The sequence below is a fragment of the Papio anubis genome, chromosome 2 (genome assembly GCF_008728515.1).
Source record: "Papio anubis isolate 15944 chromosome 2, Panubis1.0, whole genome shotgun sequence".
Lineage (NCBI taxonomy): Eukaryota > Metazoa > Chordata > Mammalia > Primates > Cercopithecidae > Papio > Papio anubis.
In genome coordinates, this window is record NC_044977.1 from 115,091,002 (window position 1) to 115,115,493 (window position 24,492).

At 34.8% G+C, this 24,492-nt stretch overlaps 1 protein-coding gene and 1 non-coding gene across 11 annotated transcripts in view; both read right to left on the reverse strand.

The window, feature by feature from the left end:
• NAALADL2 (N-acetylated alpha-linked acidic dipeptidase like 2) overlaps nucleotides 1-24,492 on the reverse strand; it is a 1,420,296-nt gene that overhangs the window by 36,775 nt on the left and 1,359,029 nt on the right. For 9 of the 10 annotated variants that reach the window (XM_021933744.2, XM_021933739.2, XM_021933741.2 and 6 more), the window contains one exon: nucleotides 18,270-18,468. The exons of the other annotated variant lie outside the window; for it this stretch is intronic. In XM_021933744.2, the coding sequence (XP_021789436.1) occupies nucleotides 18,270-18,468 (199 nt within the window). The remainder of the gene's footprint in view (nucleotides 1-18,269; nucleotides 18,469-24,492) is intronic. 10 annotated transcript variants of the gene reach the window in all.
• On the reverse strand, nucleotides 4,092-4,195 carry LOC116273920. The gene has a single exon (XR_004182423.1). It is a non-coding gene; the product is annotated as a U6 spliceosomal RNA (small nuclear RNA).

Sequence of the window (24,492 nt, forward strand, 5' to 3'; positions counted from 1 at the left end):
ATCCTGTATTATGTGAATGAGCCCTAAATCCCATCACAAGTCTCTTTGTAAAAGAGAGATGGGGAGAGATTAAATAGATACACAAAGAAGAGAAGGCCATGTGAAGACTGAGGCAGAGATTGGAGTGATACGGTTACAAACAAGGGAATGCCACAGTCACAGGAAATGGATTCTCCCTTAGAGCCAGAGAAAATGTGGCCCTGCTGACCTCTTGATTTCAGACTTCTGGCCTCCAGAACTGGAAGGGAATAAATTTCTGTTGTTTTAAGTCACCTAATTTATGGCAATTTGTTATGAAAGCCACAGGAAACTAATACATTTAGGTTATGCCTTTTACATAATAGATATTACAATTTTATGAAGTAAGTAAAATCAGAATCACTAAACTTTTTATTTACTCAGAGAAAGTTTAATCTACATAGAAAATCTACTAACATAACACTAATGAGTTAAGATAAATGGAACCTGTCTAAACCTAATCAAAAGTGTATGCAAAATTAATAATTTGACTTTGGAAAATATGATTTTATGGATTATCAAGCCTTTCAATTGTGACTTATAATAATAAACGTATAAAATAAAAGGGGAAACATTTTCTGAAGTAAAATGAAGCATAAGTACTCATCAATCTCTAGTAGTTAATCTAGAAAAATATTTTACTACATTTTTAATTCTTAACTCTCTATGTCTGAAATGACTTTCTATTCACCCATTTGATATTCTATTTTAGGAAAAAAGATGGCATTATGAATCAGCTTTGAAAAAATGCCTATTCGTTAGTTGTTCAAAGCTGTCTATTTAATTTCATGGTTAAGAAAAGAAAAGAGAAATTGGAAACACAGGAAATGTACAAACCACCTGCAGAGAGGATACTTAACATTTGGTGCCTATATTACATTCTTCCCTGTAAAACTTTTGTGTCTGACAAGGCTACATTTTATTGGCTTTTGAATTATATTGTGTAAAATTAGATTGAGTTAGCATATCATCCAAACTCCCTGGTGTAGCATATGTAAGCTTTGATTAGAAGATGAGACCTACTATGATTAGCAATAAAAGAATTGGAGGCACTGTACCTGGCACAGTTGAAGGCTATCCCTTCCAGAAATATTTGGCTATGTTTCCTCCCATTTCACATTATTGCATAAAGACTAGATTACTATTTGCATATAATTATTTTGGATGAGAAAGAGAAGGCAAGGCAAATTTTTAGTCTACATTAGGATTAGCCAAATATAACTAGACAGATACAAACAGAATTTCTTCTCAAGATTATTTAGTCATTTAAAGTGCGTAACAAAAGTAATCTTGCCTTGTCAATCATATTATTTGAGCTGGAGTCAGCAGAATCTCATTTAGAAAAGATTCATTGTTTCTACATCATAGCTGTTAAAACCCACTCCTCATGGGAAAGATCTGCTATTCTTGATTTCTTCCCTCATCTTTATTCTCATGTCTAATCCATCACCAAGTTTTTGTAGATTATATGTCTGAAATGTTACAAATTAATCTCCTCTATATTTGCGTTCCCACCAACATGATCTCTGTGATGATTAATTTTACGTGTCAATGTAGTGAGGCAATACTGCCCAGTTGTTTGTTCAAACACTAGTCCATATGTTGCTGTGAAGGTGTCTTACAGATGCAATTAAGACTTACAATCAGTTGACTTTAAGTAAAGGAGATTGCCCTTGATAATGTGGGTAGGCTTCATCTAATCAGTTGGAGGCCTCAAAAGCAAAACATGAGGTATCCTGAAGAAAAAAGAACTCTGCCTTGGACTATTAATACAATATAGAAATTCTAAGTAAATTTATAGCCTGCTACAGCCTGCCTACAGATATTGGAGTCAAGACTATAACATCAACTTTTCCTGAGTTGTCAGCCTTCCTTATCCATAGATTTCACACTTGCCAACCTCCTCAATCATATGAACCAATTCCTTAAAATTACACACAGACACACACAGAGACACACACATAGGGACACACACACACACATATGCACACACACATATACATGCAATCTCTTACTGTCCTATTGTTCTGTTTCTCTGGAAAATCCTGACTGACATGCCTAGATTATTAAAAGAGCACATCAGTGCTAATTTTTCCATTTCTTCCATTACCTCTAAAATCTGTTTTCTACATAGCAATCAGAGATATACAGAATACATGATGATAGATTACACATAAATAGACAAAAAATATGTTATAATCTACCTATAATCAGATATTAAAGGTCCTGAAAATAAGACTTAACCCCTCTCTGTGGCCTCTAGGCCCTTGTTTAATTTTTCAGTCTCAGCCCAAGTTACTCCCCCAAACCTATTTAGCTACCTTAAAGGAAAAGGTGATGTTTCTTTCCTTCAAGACAATTGTAAAGTTTGTGATTACATATTTATTTGTTCTTTTGTCTGCTTATTTTCTGTTTCTTCCCAACAGAAAGTAAAGTCCCAAAGGGTAAGGTTGATATTTATATTTTTGAGCATTGTATTCTCAGTGCCTGGTATAGTTTTGCATATGCATATTAATTCATAAGCATATGAATTCATAAGTATAATGGAATCAGTAGTAATTTTAGATAAGTATTTTGAAAAAGTGACATCAAATTCTAACTTACAGGTAAGAAAGGTAGTAAGATTAAAAAGAGAATCAGGAAATGCCAGAAACAAAATATCACCCAAGCCATAGGCATTAATCTTACAGTCTAGATAGGAGTAACAGCAAAGTATTAAATATCCATTTTTGTATGTGTAAGATAAAATATATTCTACTTCTCTTTTGGCTCACAATATGACCATTTTGTTCAAACTCTGTTTGAAATCTTCTTTTTATACCACTCCAGTCTGTAAGCTACTACAATTATTATTATTATTATTATTATCATTATTATTATTTTTTGAGACAAAGTCTCATTCTATCGCCCAGGCTGGAGTGCTGTGGAGCAATCTCAGCTCACTGCAACCTCCTCCTCCCAGGTTCAAGTGATTCTCCTGTCTCAGCCTCCGGAACAGCTGGGACTACAGGGGCGCACTACCCCGCACAGCGAAGTTTTTGTATTTTTAGTAGAGACGGGGTTTCGCCATGTTAGCCGTGCTGGTCTCAAATTCCCGACCTCAAGTGATCTTCCAGCCTCTGCCTCCCGAAGTGTCAAGATTACAGGCGTGAGCCACTTTTGTTTGTCAAAAAACAAATGCCTGACTGAATTTGTTTTTTAAAATAAAATTTAGAATGGCTGCAACCAGGTTCTATTCCTTAACTAATTTATGTAATTTACCATCTCTGGTAACTTTGAAGAAAAGAAAAAGTCATTTTTCTGAATTTCAGAGCCCTTACCAACACCATGGGGAAAATACCAACCTGGATGAGTAATCTGATAGATCAAAAAACTGTATACGGAGCCCCTGGGAGTACGCGGAGAGAGAGACGGCTTTGAAACAAGAAAGGCCTGGTAAAATTACCAGCTCCAACAATTATTACATAAGCTATTGTGAAGCCCAGAGATATACATCCAGTATATTAAGTGTCTGGTACATGAGTTTTATTTAGTTCTTAAAATTCTCATAGGCAGTATCCTGATAGCCTAACCATTGTTTGATATGGACACGTATTATACATGGAACAATCCCAATAAATCCTGGTGTGGGCCGACAAAACCCCAATAAAACCCCATCATGACCAATTATGGCACAAGGCAGGTCCCTGTTCTTTTAAGATCTAGGGAAAAGGGCATAAAGGACCAAGAAAGTTTCTCTGGATACATTAGTCAACAAACATTTTTCAAAGTGCAGAAAAAGATACAAAATTTGCAACAGTCATCACGCAGGACTTGGAAGGCAAAAGTAGAACCGATTCTGCTTTCTTCAGCAACGGTTGCAGGCAGACAAACAGGCAAATGTCAAAAGGAGATTCACAGAATTTCTCAGAGAACTGCTGGAAGTTGCCTGCCTGAGAACGGCAGGCGGCGGGTGCTGTCATTGAAGGTCCTATTTCAGTTCTAGTAGTTCTTGATTCTATGAAACTTAGCTTAAAGAAAGCTAAAGAAACCTCAAGCTTCCTTGACTTTAAAATACATCTTTTTTTGTTTATAATAATATGGAACACTTCATGAATTGTCATGTCATCCTTGCGCAAGGGCCACGCTAATCTCTGTATCATTCCAATTTTAATATATGTGATACCAAAGTGAGCATTTCCATCACTTTTATATCTTCAACACTTCTAATGCACATATGTACTTATAATTCTATTCAAATTATTCCTAATTTGAATACCTAGATTGCCTTCTAACTTTCTCAGTGAAACTTGTCAGATAAAGGTAGGCTTGGAGGAAATGCTTGAACCCCACTGTATGTAATTTGAGGGTTTGTTGCAGTTTTATAAGGATTATATCAATTATAAATTAAGTCGTGTATTATATTTAACTCTAATTATAGACTATGGGGTGAGTACTTCCCATTTCATCCATTATTGCCCTTATAAATTTCCAAGTTGATCTAATCTAAGTATGATTATAAATTTACAGACCTATATTTTTTAATCAGTTGAAAATGTTGTAGTCTTGTGTTTTTAGCAAGCAAACTGGTTAAGCAGCACAATCAAGTGTAGTGGCTGGCAAACCAGGGACTCCTTCGAGGTGACTGTGGAAACAGAGGCAACATTCATGTTCCTTTCCTTATCAACTAGTGTAGCTCATGTAAGATTTCATTTGAACAAAGGATTCCACTGGGGATGGTGTACAGGACTAAATATGTGCTTTATAGAATCGTGCCTATTGGCTGCCTGTCCTTTCCTTGTGTATCATCTCAATATGCCATACTTGCTCCATAGTTTTTGTGGCTTACAGATCTACTTTCTTATTATAAGAAGAAAATTCTGCTACTCGTAATCTAGAAAATGTCAAGTGCAAAATGATTCCTGAGCATTTCATCTACTAAACATATGATTTACACAGCAATTGGAAACTTTAGTTTCATTATGTAGCAAAATGAGGTTTCAGGTGCTTCAGTACAAAGAAAATACTCAGCATGATCCTTTCTCTTAATTCTCTTTGGATCATATTAAATCAGAAAGATATTTATACCCATAAAATAAAATAAAATAGCAGATAAAATAAAGGAGAGAGAAACAAATGCTACAATGTCTATCATGGCTTCATAGGGAACCCATTGAAATAATTATTTCCCTGAAATGCATTTCAAAATATGGAACTCAATTTGTATTAGTTATGAACACTTCCTCAACTAATATTTTCATTATCTTAGAGATTCACTAGTTTATCTCTTCTTACCTAATTGATTAGAGAGTAAATGTCATGGAAGTTAAGTGACTTCTTCTGGAGTCTTTTGGGTCTTCAGCCCACAATTCTTAAGTTCCCAGTCTACTGAGCCCTCCTCTATACTATATTGTTATTTATGTAAAAACATTTTTAATTATAGTATATGAGATTTGGCAGAGAAATATGCCTACTTTTTAAATTACATCTAAGATTTACAGAGACACAAAGGGATAGACACTATTTTGATACAAGATAATGTTACTGATTTAGGACAATAAGGCATATGTCTTTTCCAGACATAGGGATAAATTTGGTGTCTCACAGATGCAATTTTGTCACTATCAGGTTAAGGGGTGTAATTCTGAAATGTGGAAAACTTAATTTATACATATTTGGCTATATTAACACTAAAATCTAATTAAATTTATTGGTGATATCTGAGCAAACTAGGGATAATTTGGATCAAATGTATGTGGTATTGTCTAGCAGAAAGAGTAGTGGTTTTAAAGAAAACAAACTAGGTTTGAATCCCATTTCTGCCACATGTTAACTTTTCTAAGTCTTGGTTTTCTTATATGTATAAAGGGAATAATAAGACCAATCTGGCAGAATTGTTAGAAGTGTTACAAATAATACATGAAAAATGTGCAGCACAGTGCCTGGTATAAACAAATCATCCTCTATGGAAAGTATTGTTGTTATTGTTAGTCTTAATTATTCAATGTACCATCAAGTCACAACTCACTCTCAGGCTGGCAATGGGTCTTGACTTGCAAATATGACAACAGTAATTTTTTTCTCACTTTAAATGAGGATGTACCTTAAAACTGAAAGAAACATTTTTATAAAACCCAAACAGTTATACACAAAAGGATTACTATTTTGATACTAGCAGACTGGATCTCAGATTAATTACTCTTATTTCATTGTCAATTGAAATTTTATTTTTTTTGGTCAGTTTATTTTTATTATTATTATTATACTTTAAATTCTAGGGTACATGTGCATAACGTGCAGGTTTGCTACATATGTATACTCGTGCCATGTTGGTGTGCTGCACCCATCAACTCGTCAGCACCCATCAACTTGTCATTTCCATCAGGTATAACTCCCAATGCAATCCTTCCCCCCTCCCCCCTCCCCATGATAGGCCCCGGTGTGTGATGTTCCCCTTCCCGAGTCCAAGTGATCTCATTGTTCAATTCCCACCTATGAGTGAGAACATGCAGTGTTTGGTTTTCTGTTCTTGTGATAGTTTGCTAAGAATGATGGTTTCCAGCTGCATCCATGTCCCTACAAAGGACAGAAACTCATCCTTTTTTATGGCTGCATGGTATTCCATGGTGTATATGTGCCACATTTTCTTAATCCAGTCTATCACTGATGGACATTTGGGTTGATTCCAAGTCTTTGCTATTGTGAATAGTGCCGCAATAAACATACTTGTGCATGTGTCTTTATAGCAGCATGATTTATAATCCTTTGGGTATATACCGAGTAATGGGATGGCTGGGTCATATGGTACATCTAGTTCTAGATCCTTGAGGAATCGCCATGCTGTTTTCCATAATGGTTGAACTAGTTTACAATCCCACCAACAGTGTAAAAGTGTTCCTATTTCTCCACATTCTCTCCAGCACCTGTTGTTTCCTGACTTTTTAATGATCGCCATTCTAACTGGTGTGAGATGGTATCTCATTGTGGTTTTGATTTGCATTTCTCTGATGGCCAATGATGATGAGCATTTTTTCATGTGTCTGTTGGCTGTATGAATGTCTTCTTTTGAGAAACGTCTGTTCATATCCTTTGCCCACTTTTTGATGGGGTTGTTTGTTTTTTTCTTGTAAATTTGTTTGAGTTCTTTGTAGGTTCTGGATGGTAGCCCTTTGTCAGATAAGTAGATTGCAAAAATTTTCTCCCATTCTGTAGGTTGCCTGTTCACTCTGATGGTAGTTTCTTTTGCTGTGCAGAAGCTCTTTAATTTAATGAGATCCCATTTGTCAATTTTGGCTTTTGCTGCCGTTGCTTTTGGTGTTTTAGACATGAAGTCTTCGCCCATGCCTATGACCTGAATGGTACTACCTAGGTTTTCCTCTAGGGTTTTTATGGTATTAGGTCTAACATTTAAGTCTCTAATCCATCTTGAATTAATTTTCGTATAAGGAGTAAGGAAAGGATCCAGTTTCAGCTTTCTACTTATGGCTAGCCAATTTTCCCAGCACCATTTATGAAATAGGGAATCCTTTCCCCATTTCTTGTTTCTCTCAGGTTTGTCAAAGATCAGATGGCTGTAGATGTGTGGTATTATTTCTGAGGACTCTGTTCTGTTCCATTGGTCTATATCTCTGTTTTGGTACCAGCACCATGCTGTTTTGGTTACTGTAGCCTTGTAGTATAGTTTGAAGTCAGGTAGCATGATGCCTCCAGCTTTGTTCTTTTGACTTAGGATTGTCTTGGAGATGCAGGCTCTTTTTTGGTTCCATATGAACTTTAAAGCAGTTTTTTCCAATTCTGTGAAGAAACTCATTGGTAGCTTGATGGGGATGGCATTGAATCTATAAATTACCTTGGGCAGTATGGCCATTTTCATGATATTGATTCTTCCTATCCATGAGCATGGTATGTTCTTCCATTTGTTTGTGTCCTCTTTTATTTCACTGAGCAGTGGTTTGTAGTTCTCCTTGAAGAGGTCCTTTACATCCCTTGGAAGTTGGATTCCTAGATATTTTATTCTCTTTGAAGCAATTGTGAATGGAAGTTCATTCCTGATTTGGCTCTCTGTTTGTCTGTTACTGGTGTATAAGAATGCTTGTGATTTTTGCACATTAATTTTGTATCCTGAGACTTTGCTGAAGTTGCTTATCAGCTTAAGGAGATTTTGGGCTGAGACAATGGGGTTTTCTAAATATACAATCATGTCATCTGCAAACAGGGACAATTTGACTTCTTCTTTTCCTAACTGAATACCCTTGATTTCTTTCTCTTGCCTGATTACCCTAGCCAGAACTTCCAACACTATGTTGAATAGGAGTGGTGAGAGAGGGCATCCCTGTCTTGTGCCAGTTTTCAAAGGGAATTTTTCCAGTTTTTGCCCATTCAGAATGATATTGGCTGTGGGTTTGTCATAAATAGCTCTTATTATTTTGAGGTACGTTCCATCAATACCGAATTTATTGAGCGTTTTTAGCATGAAGGGCTGTTGAATTTTGTCCAAGGCCTTTTCTGCATCTATTGAGATAATCACGTGGTTCTTGTCTTTGGTTCTGTTTATATGCTGGATTATGTTTATTGATTTGCAAATGTTGAACCAGCCTTGAAACAAGTTGTTAAATGTCTAGTCAAATTGTGTTTGAATGCTGTCTGTTAAAATGAGATATGTTCTCTGTTTTAATATTGACAAAATGAGTGACTGAAAAAAATGAGGCTTGAATTTCAGTATATTAATCGGTTTTTCTTAAAATTTGGGAGCTTTTTTGCTCCTTTTAGAAGTGGAAACTATCAAAGTATGAAAGGATACATAATTATAAAACTAATGTATGTATTTATTCATAAAAGGGTAAAAGGAAATGTATATAATGATCAACGTTACAAAGATTTTGTATATGAGCCAGGTCTTCAACCTTCTTTTGGAAATTTTACATTATCATTGTGTAGATTATAAAATTTTGTATTCATACATAGATTCTTTTGTGCAAATGGTCGCTATTAAAATATGTTAAAAGCATTATGGTAATTCTTAATCACTAGTTATTTTTCATAGTCTAAAGAAATCAGAGGCATTGCTGATAGAATTAATGACAAGAGAAACAATGCTGGGGTTTTAGTTCCGTTCAGACCACCCACACCTCACTAAAAGAAAGTATAACCCGAACAAAGTAGTCATTATCCTAATCAAACGTGGAACATGAGGTTCTATTGGGACTTATATAACTAACTCTAATTAAAACACCATGAAAACTGTATAATGAGATCATTGTTATTCTGAAGTGATTTGAGGGGGGTTGAGTTTCAACCTCTAAATTTTATGTATGTACTGAATATGTAGATGGAAATTGATTATATAATACCTGGGAAATGTGGCTTTTTAATAGTTCTGTCTCATGTCATTGCTTGCCTAAGTATAAACCGATTCTAACATCTTTCAAAAGCAAAGTTTTGGGAGCTTGTGTGTTTGAAAAATACTTTTAGTGGATTGCTTTCTTTGTTTATTCTTGGTTAAAGGCAGAAGCATCTTGACATTTACATTGCTATTTTTCTGCTTTCAAGGATGCTAACAAAAAAAAAATGGTCTTGGCTAGGATTAGCTTGAAATGGTCCCCTGAACTTCCACAAGGTCATTGTGACAATCTCTGAAATAATTTCCTTTATTATGAACCTGCTGTGACATCTTCCATAAGGACACAATGCCAGAGATACACAAGGCATGCACATGTGTATACACATACATGTACTGTCCCTCAAATTACAAATAGGCTGTGCTCCCCAAACTCCTGATTATGGCCATTGTTTGGAACTCAGAAGTGTTTTCCCAAAGAAAGAATAATGTAAGTATAGTTACTTAGATAGTCCCTGTAGTCTGCTTAGCCAAGATGTAACTGAAATACCATACATAAAAATTAACAATGGAATACTAGACCATAATCAATAGTTTTGTTTTAAATGTAATAATTAGACTTTAATTCGTCTCTAATGGTGGTGTTGGAGGATGTCCACTTTTCCTAAGAGTCCTATTTCTATGTAGCAGTCAGAATTAGACACTAGCTCATGTTTGCTTTCTTGATTTCTCACGCCTTTCAAATCAACACAAATGAAAGAGTGAATCTCTGATTCTCTTTTCCAAAGCCACACCAAATTTCCTATCCTTTTGTAAAATTTCCCGATAAACCTATCTTACCACAGTAATGCAGCAGTGTGTGTGTGTGTGTGTGTGTATGTGTGTGTCAGAATGGGGAAGAAAGGAAACCCTTATTACTGTTTAACTGCTATCTCTTTAAATGTGGAGAGAGAATAAAGATGAGATGTTTACGGAGATGTGCCATCTTAATGCATAAATGTGGGGTCATGTTCATATACCTTACACACATGTTATTAGCAGCATATTAATAGAAATCCTTTGTCATTATATTTTTGTTTGGAGCAGTTTTGAAATCCCATGGCTTTCTATTTGTATACTAAAAGATTAAAATCAAAGATCTTTCTGTTTCTGTTCAGTTTAGTCCAATCACTTTAAATAAAAGAGAGGGCAATAATTATTGCTGTCTCATTTTAAGACTATGTAAGCTAGTGTATGGGTGAGTGAAGAAAGGAGATAGAGACACAACAGTAACCTCAAGGACTCATACCCTTAAACATTGGAGTAATTTGTGACAAGGCTGGAAATCTTGCTGAAATTTACTAAAATAAGCTAAGAAGGCGCACTTTTTAAAAAGATATTAAATTTCAACCACAAAATGGTTGGTTCCAAAATCTAAAAAGTAGTTTAAATGTCAAAACTTAAAACATGTAGGAGAATATGCCCCAGAAGACCATGATGCTTATACAACAGTACTCCCCAAACGCCTAAAGAAAGTGATTTGATAGAAGTCTTTTCTACTAGAAAAGGTTTGTCATTTAAAGACCCAAGATTTATTTTAGAAGCTAGTGCTACTTAGATATTTTATTTACTCTTTTCTTAACTGCATATTTAATGTCACTCCTCAAACTCTATTTTCTATGAGATGTTGCAACCCCTCAATTGGCAAGCAATAAGCAAAGGTTTAATAAAGGGAAGGACAATATATTGAAAATTAAACATGAAGGAAATACTTCACTGCTGTGATTCTGGGGAAAGAGAACTGGTGTCACTTAATTTTTAAATATGTCTCCCTTGGTTAATAGTGATATGGGGGAGCTTTAGAAATGAGAACATTATCAGAGTCTGAAGTATTAATAATCTCTTGAGATCTGTTTTTGGGATGAAAAACTGATGCTCAGAAATGCTAATTATCTTGCTGCAGACCATTTAAGAAGAAAAAGACAAATTTTCATCTCAAATCTCTTCCTACTTTTAAAGATCCCAAGTCCAGTGCTCTCTTACAATATCATTGTTATTTGGTATTCTTAATTTTGAAAGCTATTCTAATGTGAACAAGTGAGATGCTTATCACAGAAAGCAATATTAAAACTATATTGTATGACAAAAAGCAATTCAACAGAGAAAGAAGAGTCTTAACAAACAATGCTGGAACAACCGGACATCTATATGCAAAAAAAAAAAAAAAAAAAAGAATTGAAACACAGACCTTATCCTTTTCATGAAAATTAACTCAGAATGGATAATAGGACTAAATGTAAAATGCAATAGTACAAAACTTCTAGAAGATAATATAAGATAAAATCTGAGTGACCTTGGGTTTGACAATAACTTTTGAAGTATGACACAAAAAGCATAGGAAAGAAAAGTTGGTAAACTGAATTTTATTAAAATTATAATTTAATTTTCAAATTTCATTAAAATTAACAACTTCTGCTCTGCAAAAGGCACTGTTAAGAGAGTGAAAAGATAAGCCATAGTCTGAGAGAAAATCTTTTGCAAAACATGTATCTAATGGAGGACTGGTGTCCAAAGTATAAAAATATGCCTAAAAACTCAACAATAAGAAAAAATCCCTCAATTTTAAAAATGGGCAAAAGAGCTGAACAGATACCACATCAAATAAAATATGTAGATGGCAAATAAGCATATGAAAAGATGCACAACATCATATACCATTGGGGAACTGCGGATTCAAACAACAATGAAATATCAACACCTATTAGAATAGCTAAAATCCAAAACGCTGACACAAATGGAGATGAAGATGTGGAGCGACAGAAAGTTTCATTGATTATTGGTGGGCATGAAAAATGGTACAGCAACTTTGAAAGACAGTTGGGCAGTTTCCTACAAAACTAAACATAGGCTTACCACATTATCCAGCAATTGCACACTTTAGTATCTGCTGAAATAAATTGAAATGTATGCCAACAAAAAAGCCTGCACCAAAATATGTATAGCCACTTTATTCACAACTGCCAAAACTTGAAAGCAACAGAAATGCCCTTCAATAGATAAATGAATAAACAAACTGGTATAGCTATACAATGGAATACTACTCAGTGATAAAAAGAAATGAACATGGAGAAAATGCACTGCATATTGCTAAGTGAAAGAAGCCAATTCAACAAGGTTGCATGCTGTACTATTCCAAATATGTGACATTCTGGAAAAGGCAAAGCTATGGAGACAGTGAAAAGATCAGTGATTGCCAGAGGTTCAGTAGGAAGGAATGAATAGGTGGAGCACAAGAGACTTTAGGGCAGTAAAACTGTTGTATATGACCCTGCAACGGTGGGTACATATTATTATACATTTTTCAAAGCCCAAAGAATATACAACCTAAAGAGCGAACCCTGATATTAAACTATTCATTTTAGTTTGTATCTATATTGATTCACCAATGTTGTATCAAGATTGGCTCATAGTAACAAATATACCAACACAAGATTTTAACAATTGGGATAACTGTATTTAGGAAGAGGGGATGCTGAGGAGTCATACGAGAATTCCGTACTTTCTGCTCAATTATTTTCTAAGCCTAAACCTGCTTTAAAAAATAAAGACTATCAATTTGTTTAAGAAAAGCTTTTTATAGTGGGAATGCACAGGTTTACCAGGTCACACTTCTTGCTCTGCTTTTGTAGAGTAATAACTACAGGGAGCAAAAAAGGATCTAATGGCAAAACGCAGATGCCCAGCGATCTCTCCAGACACACACAGTACCCAGGAGTGGTAGAGCACTGCCTACTGGAATGACAGCAAAGGAAGGAATGAGATAGAAGATTTAGAATTCTTAAGAAAATACAGAATCCCCTGTCTACTCAAGAGCAACAAGTCAAATTTTACACTGCCGAATTTGATAGTAGTGATAATTTCGTGACGCTTTGTAATTTTCAACATACTTTCACTGACGTGGTCCCTGAACATAGATACTGTTTTGCTGGCTCCCCACTACTGACCAAGTTCAGTACTTCCAATGTACTTCACAGCTTTTTCATTTATGGCTTTGCAGTCTATCCTGGTGCCCTTTCCCTCTCCCCTTACTCAGAATTAGATGCCCCCTTGAAAACAGAGGTTGTGAGACTTAATAGTCTGTAGAGCTGGAAATGACTTTAGAAATTATCTTTATCCACAGATCTTCATATAATTACATGCAGACACAGAGTGCTTTACCTAAATGGCTAGATAAATAGGGCAGAGAAGAGGCCCTTTCCAGTACTCAATCCTGTTTTCCCACCTAGACCTAGAGGAATTCTAAAATCAACCTGCAACAAGACTTTTAGAGCCACACAATCACTAAATTAACCAATTCTTCCTAAACATCACCTCCTAAATTGGCCCTTGGCTCTTCATTCCTGACACCAACATGTCAATTCATGTTCTTTTCACCCCATGCCTTTCCTACTCCCATATTCTTCCTAAAGCTTTCTGCTCTCTCCTGACTCCAGTGCACCCTCTCAGGAACACCAGATAAATCCTCCTAACAACACATATTTCTCCATGGCTTTTTTGTGTCCTTGAAAAATAAAGCCCAAACCTCTCAACAGAACATTTAAGGGACTCCACAACTTGATCTTACCTACCTTTGCATAACCATGAACCCAATGACCATTCAAACTAGTCTACCTTTTGTACTTCACTCCTGAGCACACCACACACAACTTCTCCTTTGTGTCTTTCTTCAAACTGTTATCCTGGAAATGCACCTTAATTTAATGGGCATACTATCATTCCCTCAAGCCCATATACATCTTCCTCTTTCCCTATAAAGTCTTCTGTGGCTGGGCATGGTGGCTCACACCTGGAATCCCAGCACTTTGGGAGGCCGAAGCAGGCAGATCACGAGGTCAGGAGTTTGAGACCAGCCTGACCAACATGGTGAAACCCTGTGTCTACTAAAAATACAAAAATTAGCCAGGCATGGTGGCATGTGCCTGTAATCCCAGCTACTCCAGAGGCTGAGGCAGGAGAATCGCTTGAACCCAGGGGGCAGAGGTAGCGGTGAGCCAAGATCCCGTCACTGCACTCCAGCCTGAGCGACAGAGCGAGACTCCATCTCAAAAAAAAAAAAAAAAAAAAATGTATTTCTTGACTACCACAAGACAATACTTTCTCTCTTCACTGAATCACAAAAGTACTTCTTGGCTGTAGTATTCATTGGGTACTTTGAGTAAGTATTCTGTACCTATATTTGATATATAATTTATGTATTTTAGCTCTTGAATTAAATTAAGCTCCTTGAAGGTAGGGATCTTATATTGCCAGTTTCCAGCAGTATTGCACAGAGCAGCGTTCAATGAGGAGCCAGCTTTAGATGCAACATCATAGGATTCAAAATCTTTGAATCCTCTGTTTCCAGATTATTGGGAATATTATTCTGCATATTCCAAAAATAATATTTTCCAATGTTTAGTGGCACTTACATTGAGACGATATTTTTTGGGACATGATCTAAATGCAAAATGAAGTATTTGGCTTTATACAGTGAAGTTCTGTCAAGAACTTTCTTAAAATGCAAATCATTTTTCACTTCTTTCTTGTGTATTAGATGAGAATTCTGTATGTTCAATGGGTTAAAGAGTGAGATTCTTACGTGAATAACATCTCTAAAGACTGTTTAACATTAAAAAGAAATTGAACCCTGTTCACCAAATGCTCTTTTGTACAATATTATTAACAATTGTATTTTATCTCTATATAATTATCGCTATAAATAATCAATCTACTTTTCATTTGCTTAAACTCAAATTTTTACTTTGAATATTTCCTTCCCCATTGAGAATGTGCTTATAACCATTGAGAGTGTAAATCCTATTGTAATTTTGAAATGTTTGCATCAGTAATTTTTAGAAATGTGAATTAGCTATCAAGAAAAAACATGAAGTAGGATGATTTGTTACGTATTTTATAAATGAAGTACAGATTTGTGACAATTTTGAGATAAAGGTCAGTCAGATACATCTAAATGAAAGTAATCTATTTATACTGTTATAGTATATATATGTATACACACATAAATTAATATATATAAATTAATAAACTAACATGAATTAATAGAGCTAAGGAAAAGAATGGGAGACATGTATCCCTTCAATAACTATAGTAATAGTTTAGCACAATTTCAAAATAGTGAACCAAAAACTTTCACTCCTAAAGTTTGTTATATGAGTTAGCACATTATTATAATCAATACTTTGAGGCTTGCATAATGAGAACACAAGGTATATGTAATTACATTACTAACAGGAAAAAAATGTTTAATCATTTTTAACTCAGGGGCAGACAAATATCTACTTTTCTACTCAAAATGCATGATCAAGTAAATTGAGTTCATAAACATTTTTGAAAGGATAATAAAAAGTTTACCAGATGTATAATTTAGAACATAGAAGGGTCTTCCGTTTCCAGTGCAAGTGCCAAAAAAGACAAACGGGGAAAGCTTACTGTATTATACAAAACTATGTTCTTTCCATATAATTTGTAATAATTTCTGAATTTTTCTTAAAAGTAAATAGAATAATTTACTATATATATATATATAACCTAAGTTATCTACTTTATGACTTTTTAGTAATGCTAGATTTTAAAATGTGGTTTGATTTTTCTCGTCAGCAATTATTACATCTAGCATCATTATATTTATTTAATTACTTTGTTCATTCTGTTTCCCCATTCCCACCACTAGAATATACCTCATCAGGGAAGGTAACTTAAGGTGACAGCTATGTCCCTGATGCTTAAAAAAATACAAGGAGCTTACAAAGTGTCTTAACCATATCTTTAAACTCATACCTTTATGAGTTTAAAATCATAAAGGAAAATTATCAAATATCAGGCTTTAAAAACATCTTTTATTATTAACGAGTCTCATTCCACCATCTCCTTTTATAGATGTAGAAATTAAGATGTTGAAAGATTACGTGATGTGTGAGGTCACAGAACTTTAGTACTAATGGGCACCTTAAACCTCATGTGGTCCAAATATTCAGGTGCTTAGGGCCACCCAGCCTATTGTTTAATGTCTGCAGTGATAAGGCTTTTGCTACTTTATAATAGCAAAATATTTATTCTTTTACTTTTTTCTCATATGTAATGAAGATTTCTATACCTGTACATCAATTCTTTAGTCCTAGTTAAAACCTTTGTTTATACATAGTATGTCTAGACCAGGGTATATCATGAGAAGAAGCGGGAGGCAAAGAGATATCGGGGGAAGAATGGAGTAGGAGGAGTTTAGGCCAGAACTTTCAGTCTTAAAGGGCCACAAATTTAGACTTCCACACTACATAAAATTATGCATACATACACATACCCACATATGCACATATATAAAATATATATACACAAATATATACATATGTATACTATATATACACATATACATATACTAAATATGTCATATAATACACACATTACATATGTATATATTAAACAGAAGAGTATGTATTTATATGTTGTGTCTCATAGAATTATCAGTTAAATAAAAACTGTTTAAATATGCCATAATCTTTTTCTAAAATGTGTAGAGATTCAGGAGGTATATGTGCCGGTTTGTTACATGGACATATTATGTAATGGTGAAGTTTGGGCTTCTAGTGTACCCATCACCCAAATAGTGAACAGTGTATCCAGTATGTGACTTTTCAACTCTCCCTCTTTTGCAGTTTCCAGTGTCTGTTTCTCTCTGTATATCCATCTGTATCTATTATTGATCTCCAACTTATGTGTGAGCACATGTGGTATTTGATTTTCTGTTTCAGAGTTATTTCACTTAGGATAATGGACTCCAGCTCTATCCATGTTGCTGCAAAAGACATGATTTCATTCCTTTTGATGACTGCTTAGTATTCCATAGAGTACATATACCACATTTTTTAATCCAATCATATGTTGATAGACACTCAGGTTGATTCTATGACTTCACCATTGTGACTAGTCCTGTGATAAACATATGAATGCAAGTATCTTTTTGATATAAAAAATTGTTTTCCTTTGGGTAGATATCCAGAAATTAGCTTTCTGGGTTGAAAGGTGATTCTATTTTTAGTTGTTTGAGGAATCTCATACTGTTTTCCAAGTATATATAAAGGCTATACTAATTTACATTCCTACCAACAGTGTAGTGTATAAGCATTACTTTTTCTCCGCTTTCTCGCCATCTGTTATTTTTTGACTTTTTAATAATAATCATTCTGACTGGTGTAAGATGGTTTCTCATTGCGGTTTTAATGACTTGGTTTTATGATGAGTGATGGGTACCATAATCTTTTAAACTTCATGTTTTCTTCATTTATCTTCTACTATATAAGGAACTTCAAAAACAAAGCCATACTGTACTCATAGTATTCTCTGAATCTGTATCTAATCTCCCTTCCATATAATTGTTAATATATTTTCAGAGAGCATTCCATGTGACTCTCCAACCAAACAAGCCTAATTCTTCAATTGTTTCAATATCCGTCTAAATCCCACTTTCCCCTAAATATTAAACTTATTGAACGCCAACATAAAAATGTAGTTTCCAGGATTAAATACATTAATCTAGATGGGATCTTCATAGGAAAAAATAGCATGGACCTATTCCCTGATCTCGTCAAGAAAGTACATTTCTCTCAGTGCAACCTATAATTCTATTTGCTTTTTCATTGGCTATATCACATTTGACTCATATTGAAATTAATGTAAGACAATTCTTACTCATTTTCTCTGTGCTACTGCTAAGCCAAGTTTCTGTTATTTTATATTTCTGCAGTTTAATTTTTCTTTGCGGGGGGAAGTTCCTCAAATGAGTAACTGCTTTATAGTTTCTTTTTAAATACTGTTATGTTCATAGAAGGTACATAATCTGAAAGTTAAACATAAACATTTAATTTAGGGCAAAAAAATATAATTTTTGAGACATGCATCCTACCTATAAAAACCTGGCGGCGCCTGCTTCACCAGAAAGCTTTTCTCCATGTCTTGGAGAATGTCATTCAGCATCCGGATGCGGTTGGATGCTCTCTCCTTGGGATCATTAGCAGGTCGCATCTCATCAGACTGAAAAAGTTCAGCACTCTCCCGCAGGCGTGACGCCATGGCTAACAGTTGATGAGTGTTGGGTTGATCACCTGGTGAAGATAAATGAGCCCATCTCAGAAGAGACATTCTCACGGGAGCAAATTAAGCATTTTCCCTTCAGGACTCTAAGTTATAAACCAGACAGACCACTGAAGAAGGAAGAGGAAATTGTCGTTGACTGTTCTCTCTCTCTCTCCTTTTTTTTTTTTTTTTTTTTTTTTTTGGTCACTTGACAAAAGCAAGGGTATATGTATTTGAACCTTACCTGTCCAAGGAAAAAGATTCAGTATCAAGTAAACTTTGAGAATATATTTATTTTGCCCAAAGCATTCTGTCTAAACTTGTTTTTATATTCTACTAAATTAAGTTTATAACTGCTCATAATAATAATAATGGTAAATATGTACAGTACTGATTGTTGAAGGATTGCTATATTCCAGGCACTATGTCTTTAATATTGACCAAAACTTGCTTGTCACATTTCATAGAAGATGAGAACTAAGTAAGGTCAGAAAATTGTCATAGGTTATCAAGCAAGTAAATAACAGGACAGAATTAGAAGTTTGATCTTTCTGACTCAAAAATTTATGTTCACTAGAGAGTAAACTGTATTTCAGGGAAGAAAATAAAAATTGAATTGTGATCTTTTCTCTTGAGAACCTGAGATATGTTACTATATGTTGTCATGTGTATATTGGGTTCTTTTTTTTTTTTTTTCATTAGAAATGTCCTGAAATGTGAGGTTGAAATATATCTTTGACCTAAGAATACACTAAAAACTATTTTATGTAGTGTTTGCATTGTTTTGTTTTACTTTGGAGGTTTGTGTTTGTTTTTGTTTCTTTTCCAGTTGTTAGCATAACTTACTAAAAGTCATTCTGAAAAGAATGATGGTAGCAAAGGCTCCACAGGATATACCTTTGACTAAGAGAAAGGCAACACTAGTATAGTTGTCCACTGAACTCTAGAGCCAGTCCACTTGAGTTTACATCTGCTCTACCACTTAGTATCTATGTGATATTGGTAAAGTTATTGAGCCTCAGTGTCCTCATCTATGAAACGGATATAATAATTGTACCTGCTTCATGTAGTAATGCAACAATAATGTAATAATAGTACCTGCTTCATAGATTTATTTATAGAGGATTAAATGATTAATACTTGTTCAGTATTTCCCTATGGGTAAGCACTTCTCAGCTGATGTGATTCAAGACTTTCTTTAAAAATTCTCTCACCATGTCATGAGAGGGGCATTCCCTCGCATCTTCTTCTAGGTATCTCACCATTAGAATCAGCCTTTAAGTGAGACAACAATTACTGGTATCATTCTCAGAGACTAGGTACAACTGACTTCAACAAGACTGGCACATCACTACAGAGGATCACTTCAAGTCAAGGTAATGAAGGAAAGTAGAGCTGGATAACCTAAATTGGCAGTTTGAAAGGATGACATTGAGACAGACAGATGGTGTGATGAATGGAGGCCTCCTGAGGCCTTCACTAGGAGAAGTCCTGGGCAAAAGGGAAACATCACAAAAGGACTCTCTTAAGTAAAGTCCAAGGGTTACCAGTTCCCATTATACTTGGTCCTTATGAAAATGCAGATTCCCAGAACTATTGATTCTTTCTAGGGGCGGAGCCAAGAATCTTGATTTCAATATGCTACTCAGATTATTCTATACATATTTAAGAAAAATTACAGAGAGGTGATATGCTAAGAAAAGGAAAACTAGGTTATATGTATAGCTGATACATTAAATATGTTTGTCATAGAACTACCAACTTCTAAAATAATGATAATTTTTTATTCTCACTTTCCTTCCTTTGATGGAGACTGTTTTACAATTCAATGTCTTTAGTGCCCAGCATGGTGTTGAAATTCAATAATTGTTTACCAAATAAGCAAAGTAGGTTCAATAAAGTATGTTTAGAAAAAAAAATCTGATAACAAATAAAAGCATGTAAAGAGATAAGTAGTTTCATAAGGGCTACAAAGAGATTCACAGGTAGGATTACATGAAATATTCTTAGAGAACATAGTCATTTTTGCTAATTTTCAATATTCTACAATCTAGTTAAAAATTGTGGTAGAAGGAGAAATAATGCTTGAGGCTAATATGTAGCTCCCTGTTCACTGAAATTAACAATAAGAATAAAATCAATTGTAGGAGTTCACAAGGTTTTGGCATTTGATGTTTCCAAAGTGCATTTCATATTCATTAATTATCTCATTTGATTTCACAACAAAATGAGGTTGCAAGAATGGGTATTTTAGGTCATCTAGAAAATCTAGCCCCTGAATAACTTACTCAATGCCATTTTATGAAAATAGTTTGTCCTAAATTTTGATGGTTCAGCAAAGTTAATGCATAGATAACTTCCAGGGAATATCTCTGCACAAGGAAAGAATAAGATGGATACAGCACATTTAAATTACACTAGAAAGACTGAACAACAGAAAAAACAAGTTCGACATCCTTGAGAGTCTTCCATTTAAGAAAGAAAAATCTGTTCTGATCTAACGTACATTACAGAATTGAACACATTACTACTGAATCAAGTGAGACAAATTGTACCATTCTACCTTACTTAGCTTTAAATGAATTTACCTTTCATGGTAGTACAGACGTAGAGAACTGACAGCTTTAGGAACTGACTGGCTCCAGAAAGGACCCTGATAGTGGAAACTAGCCACTCACAACACACCGTATGCATTACTTCAAGGGTATGAGGTTACAAATTGAAAAGTAGCTCTATCTTCAATGTTCACTCAATCATTTTGATATATAAATGATGCTCCAAAGATTTCTAGTAGCCATTTCTCTGCCAATTAGAGCTTGCTTGTTCTTTTAAATCAGACCAGAAAGAAATGTTACCTTTCCTATTTAAGCTTTTGTGACCCCAAATGATTGGTCTTTTATGCTCCTTAGGATCCCTACTAGAATATCGGTTCTGTTAAGGAAAAGGTTTGTGTCTTTTATTCACTGCCATTTCCCTAGCACCTAAAAGTGCCAGTTGTACCATTTAATCAATGAATAATTAACTTACATACTTTTATCATAGCAGCTGCAATATTTTGATCCTTATCTGCCCTCTCTACTCTTTCTGACTGGAAAGAACCCTATATAATCAGAAAATGCATTTTATTTCTCTTTGTATCCCCAGATTGTAGCACAATATCTGTTTTATGGTAGTCATTTATTAATATATTTGTTGAGTGAATGTTGAATTATGAGATGTCTTTATTTGAATGTATTATATTAAACAATGTCTACAAAATCATTCAAGGAGATGTTTGGTGCATAATAAGCATCAACAAATGCTATTTCCTTTATTTTCTTACTAAAAATCCATTATAATTGCAAAATAAAAGAAAAATATTTAAAAGAAAAGAGGCTAGTGTGATGATAAGTTAAATTAAACTAAATTGAAATAAAATATGCCCTACAAAAACTCCATAAAAACTGCAATTATATAAAACTTTACTTAAGGCATGGTGAATTTCAGAGAAAAGAGGACAAACTGAGGCTCTTCACAGTTCAGGTTTAAAAAATAATAAGTACATTTGAACAAAGAAAATTAATGGAAAACTAGATATTTCTCTCAGAGAGGATTAATACAATTATTTTTAAAATTATATACATGGAGTTTACAGACCAAGGACTTGATATTCAAAAGATAGATTACAGTCTGGTTTACTTAATTGCTATCAGTGTGGTCATGAATAAATTATTTACCACTACTGTCCTTCAGGTTCCTTGGAGAAAATAATTATGTAAGTTTCTAAGTGTATAAATCACTATTTACACAAGTTTGTGTTATTAGAGAACACAAACTAAACACAAGTTACTACAAACCCATTTTTTTAAGGCATGGAAAAAGTACTGTAACAACTTTACTGATTTTTTTTTCCTTCAGAAATGTTACTCTTTATCACTTCTTCAACCTGTGCCCCCCCAACCCAATGTATCATATTCTATTTTACTCCTTATATAGACTTTAATAAGGATTTCTAATTTTATTTTTCTGTGTTTATAAATTGAGTGCCATTTTTCCCCATGGGCTGCTATCTCAAACTTCTGAAGAACAAGGAAAGAAATAACAGAAAGGATAAAGGAATTAAACAGTGAACTTTAAAAAGTGATTCTTTTAGATCATTGCTCCTGGTGAAAAGTGAACCATTAATAAATTTTTATAGTACGGTAGAACATGCTGATTTATTGCAAATATTAAAAATCAAGCTTAATATAATACAATGTAGTTGACTGTCTACTGAAACTATCTTATTTGAGACAACTGAAATGAACTTACAAATTTCAAACAAAAACAATTTGCATTTGTTCTGTTTCCCCTCATCTCAAAGTAAAATACCTGTGTTCAGTAGGTATTTACTGAGTCCTATTTCGTATGTTATTCTGAATGTATTGAGAAGGAAGGAAAGATATGTAAGATTAAATTTTTAACCTTAATAAATTCCTGATCTAGGATAGAAATGTACATATACATCTAATTATACAATAAGTGTCACATGAAATAAATACACATGAGGATGACTGAAGAGCTCGTTGTGTATAAGAATGATCTGACAAGTGTCCAGGGAAGAAGTAAACCTTGAGAGATGGATCATGAAACTGCCTGAAAATCCAGGACATCTTAAATGAACTCTTGAAAATTATGGAATATTATCTACAATTAAAGCAGCTGAGGGAGAGTGTTCCATTTTAAAAAAATATTAATATCTTTCCATCCCCATCCCTTAGTCCTCACTATTCTAGAGGATGAATCTACCTCTAACCCAAATCCTCCCATTTTTCTGGCTTATTATGGAAAGAATGGAGCTGGATATTGTAAGAAGTATTAATATTAATTAAAGAGGAAGAAAGAAGGAAGGAGGGAGAGAGGGAGGCAGGGAGAGAAGAAGAGAGAGATAAATGTTAGTCAATAGATATCAAAATAGACATTGACATGTAGGCCAGTCAATTCAGGAAAGACTCTAAGATGTTTTGGGGAAAACAAATGCCTTCTACTCAGGGAATCTTTTGCCTTCTAGCCAACTATCATCCTGCAGCATCCTGCCCTCAAGACAGTTCATGAGGCAGTGTGGTGTAGCAGAGAGGTTGAGGGGATTTGGAATCTGATAGACCTAGATTCAAGCCCCAATTCTCCCACTAATTATACATCTGGTTAAGACACAAACTCCTCTGAGGCTCAGTGTCTTAATCTCTAAATTGGACTTCATCCTCAGCTCAGCTCATTGAGCTAGAGCAAGTTAAAATATTATAACAAATGCAAGGAACTTAACACAGTATCTGGAGCTTCTTGGAGTAGCCTCTAAAGTGACAAACTTCTTCCCAGAAATCTTATTCCTTCTGAAGACCCTTGATACAGTATCCTAAAACACCTTCCAACAGCATGTCACAAGCTCAAAGTCATTTCATAATGGCTTATCCACTATCCACTTAAAGCTTCTAAGACTTCTGGGTTAGGCCATTGACTACAGTAATGACCGTATCTACTGAATTTACACATGCTACTACCTACCAGAACCTGGGATCAGCACAAACTACATTTTACCTGAGGTAGTAAATAGCTTGATGCATGCTATGGATAAATTTGTCCTCTCCAAAACTCATGTTGAAAATTAATTGTCAGTGTAATGGCACTGGAAGGTGGAGCCTTTGAGAGGTGATTAGGCTTTGGGGGCTGTGCTCTCATGGGTGGGTTTAATGCCTTTAGAAAGTGGCTTTCAGGAGTGGGTTCTCTCTCTTTGTTTTCCCCTCTTCTGCCATGTTGGAAACAGTGTTCCCCTCCTCCAAAGGATATAGCCTTCTTACAAGCAGAAACTGGGCCCTTACCAGGCACTGAACCTGCCAGCTCCTTGACCTTAGACTTCCCAAACCTCCGAAATGGTGAGAAATAAATTTTTGTTCTTTATAAATTACCCAGTTTTGGGTATTCTGTTATTAGCAGCACAAAATGAACTAAGACAATTAGTTTCAACTTAGCATAAACTCCTGGGCATATAAGTTGTTCCCCAACCTCCTGGAAAAATTTAAAACCTTCCTTTCCCTCCT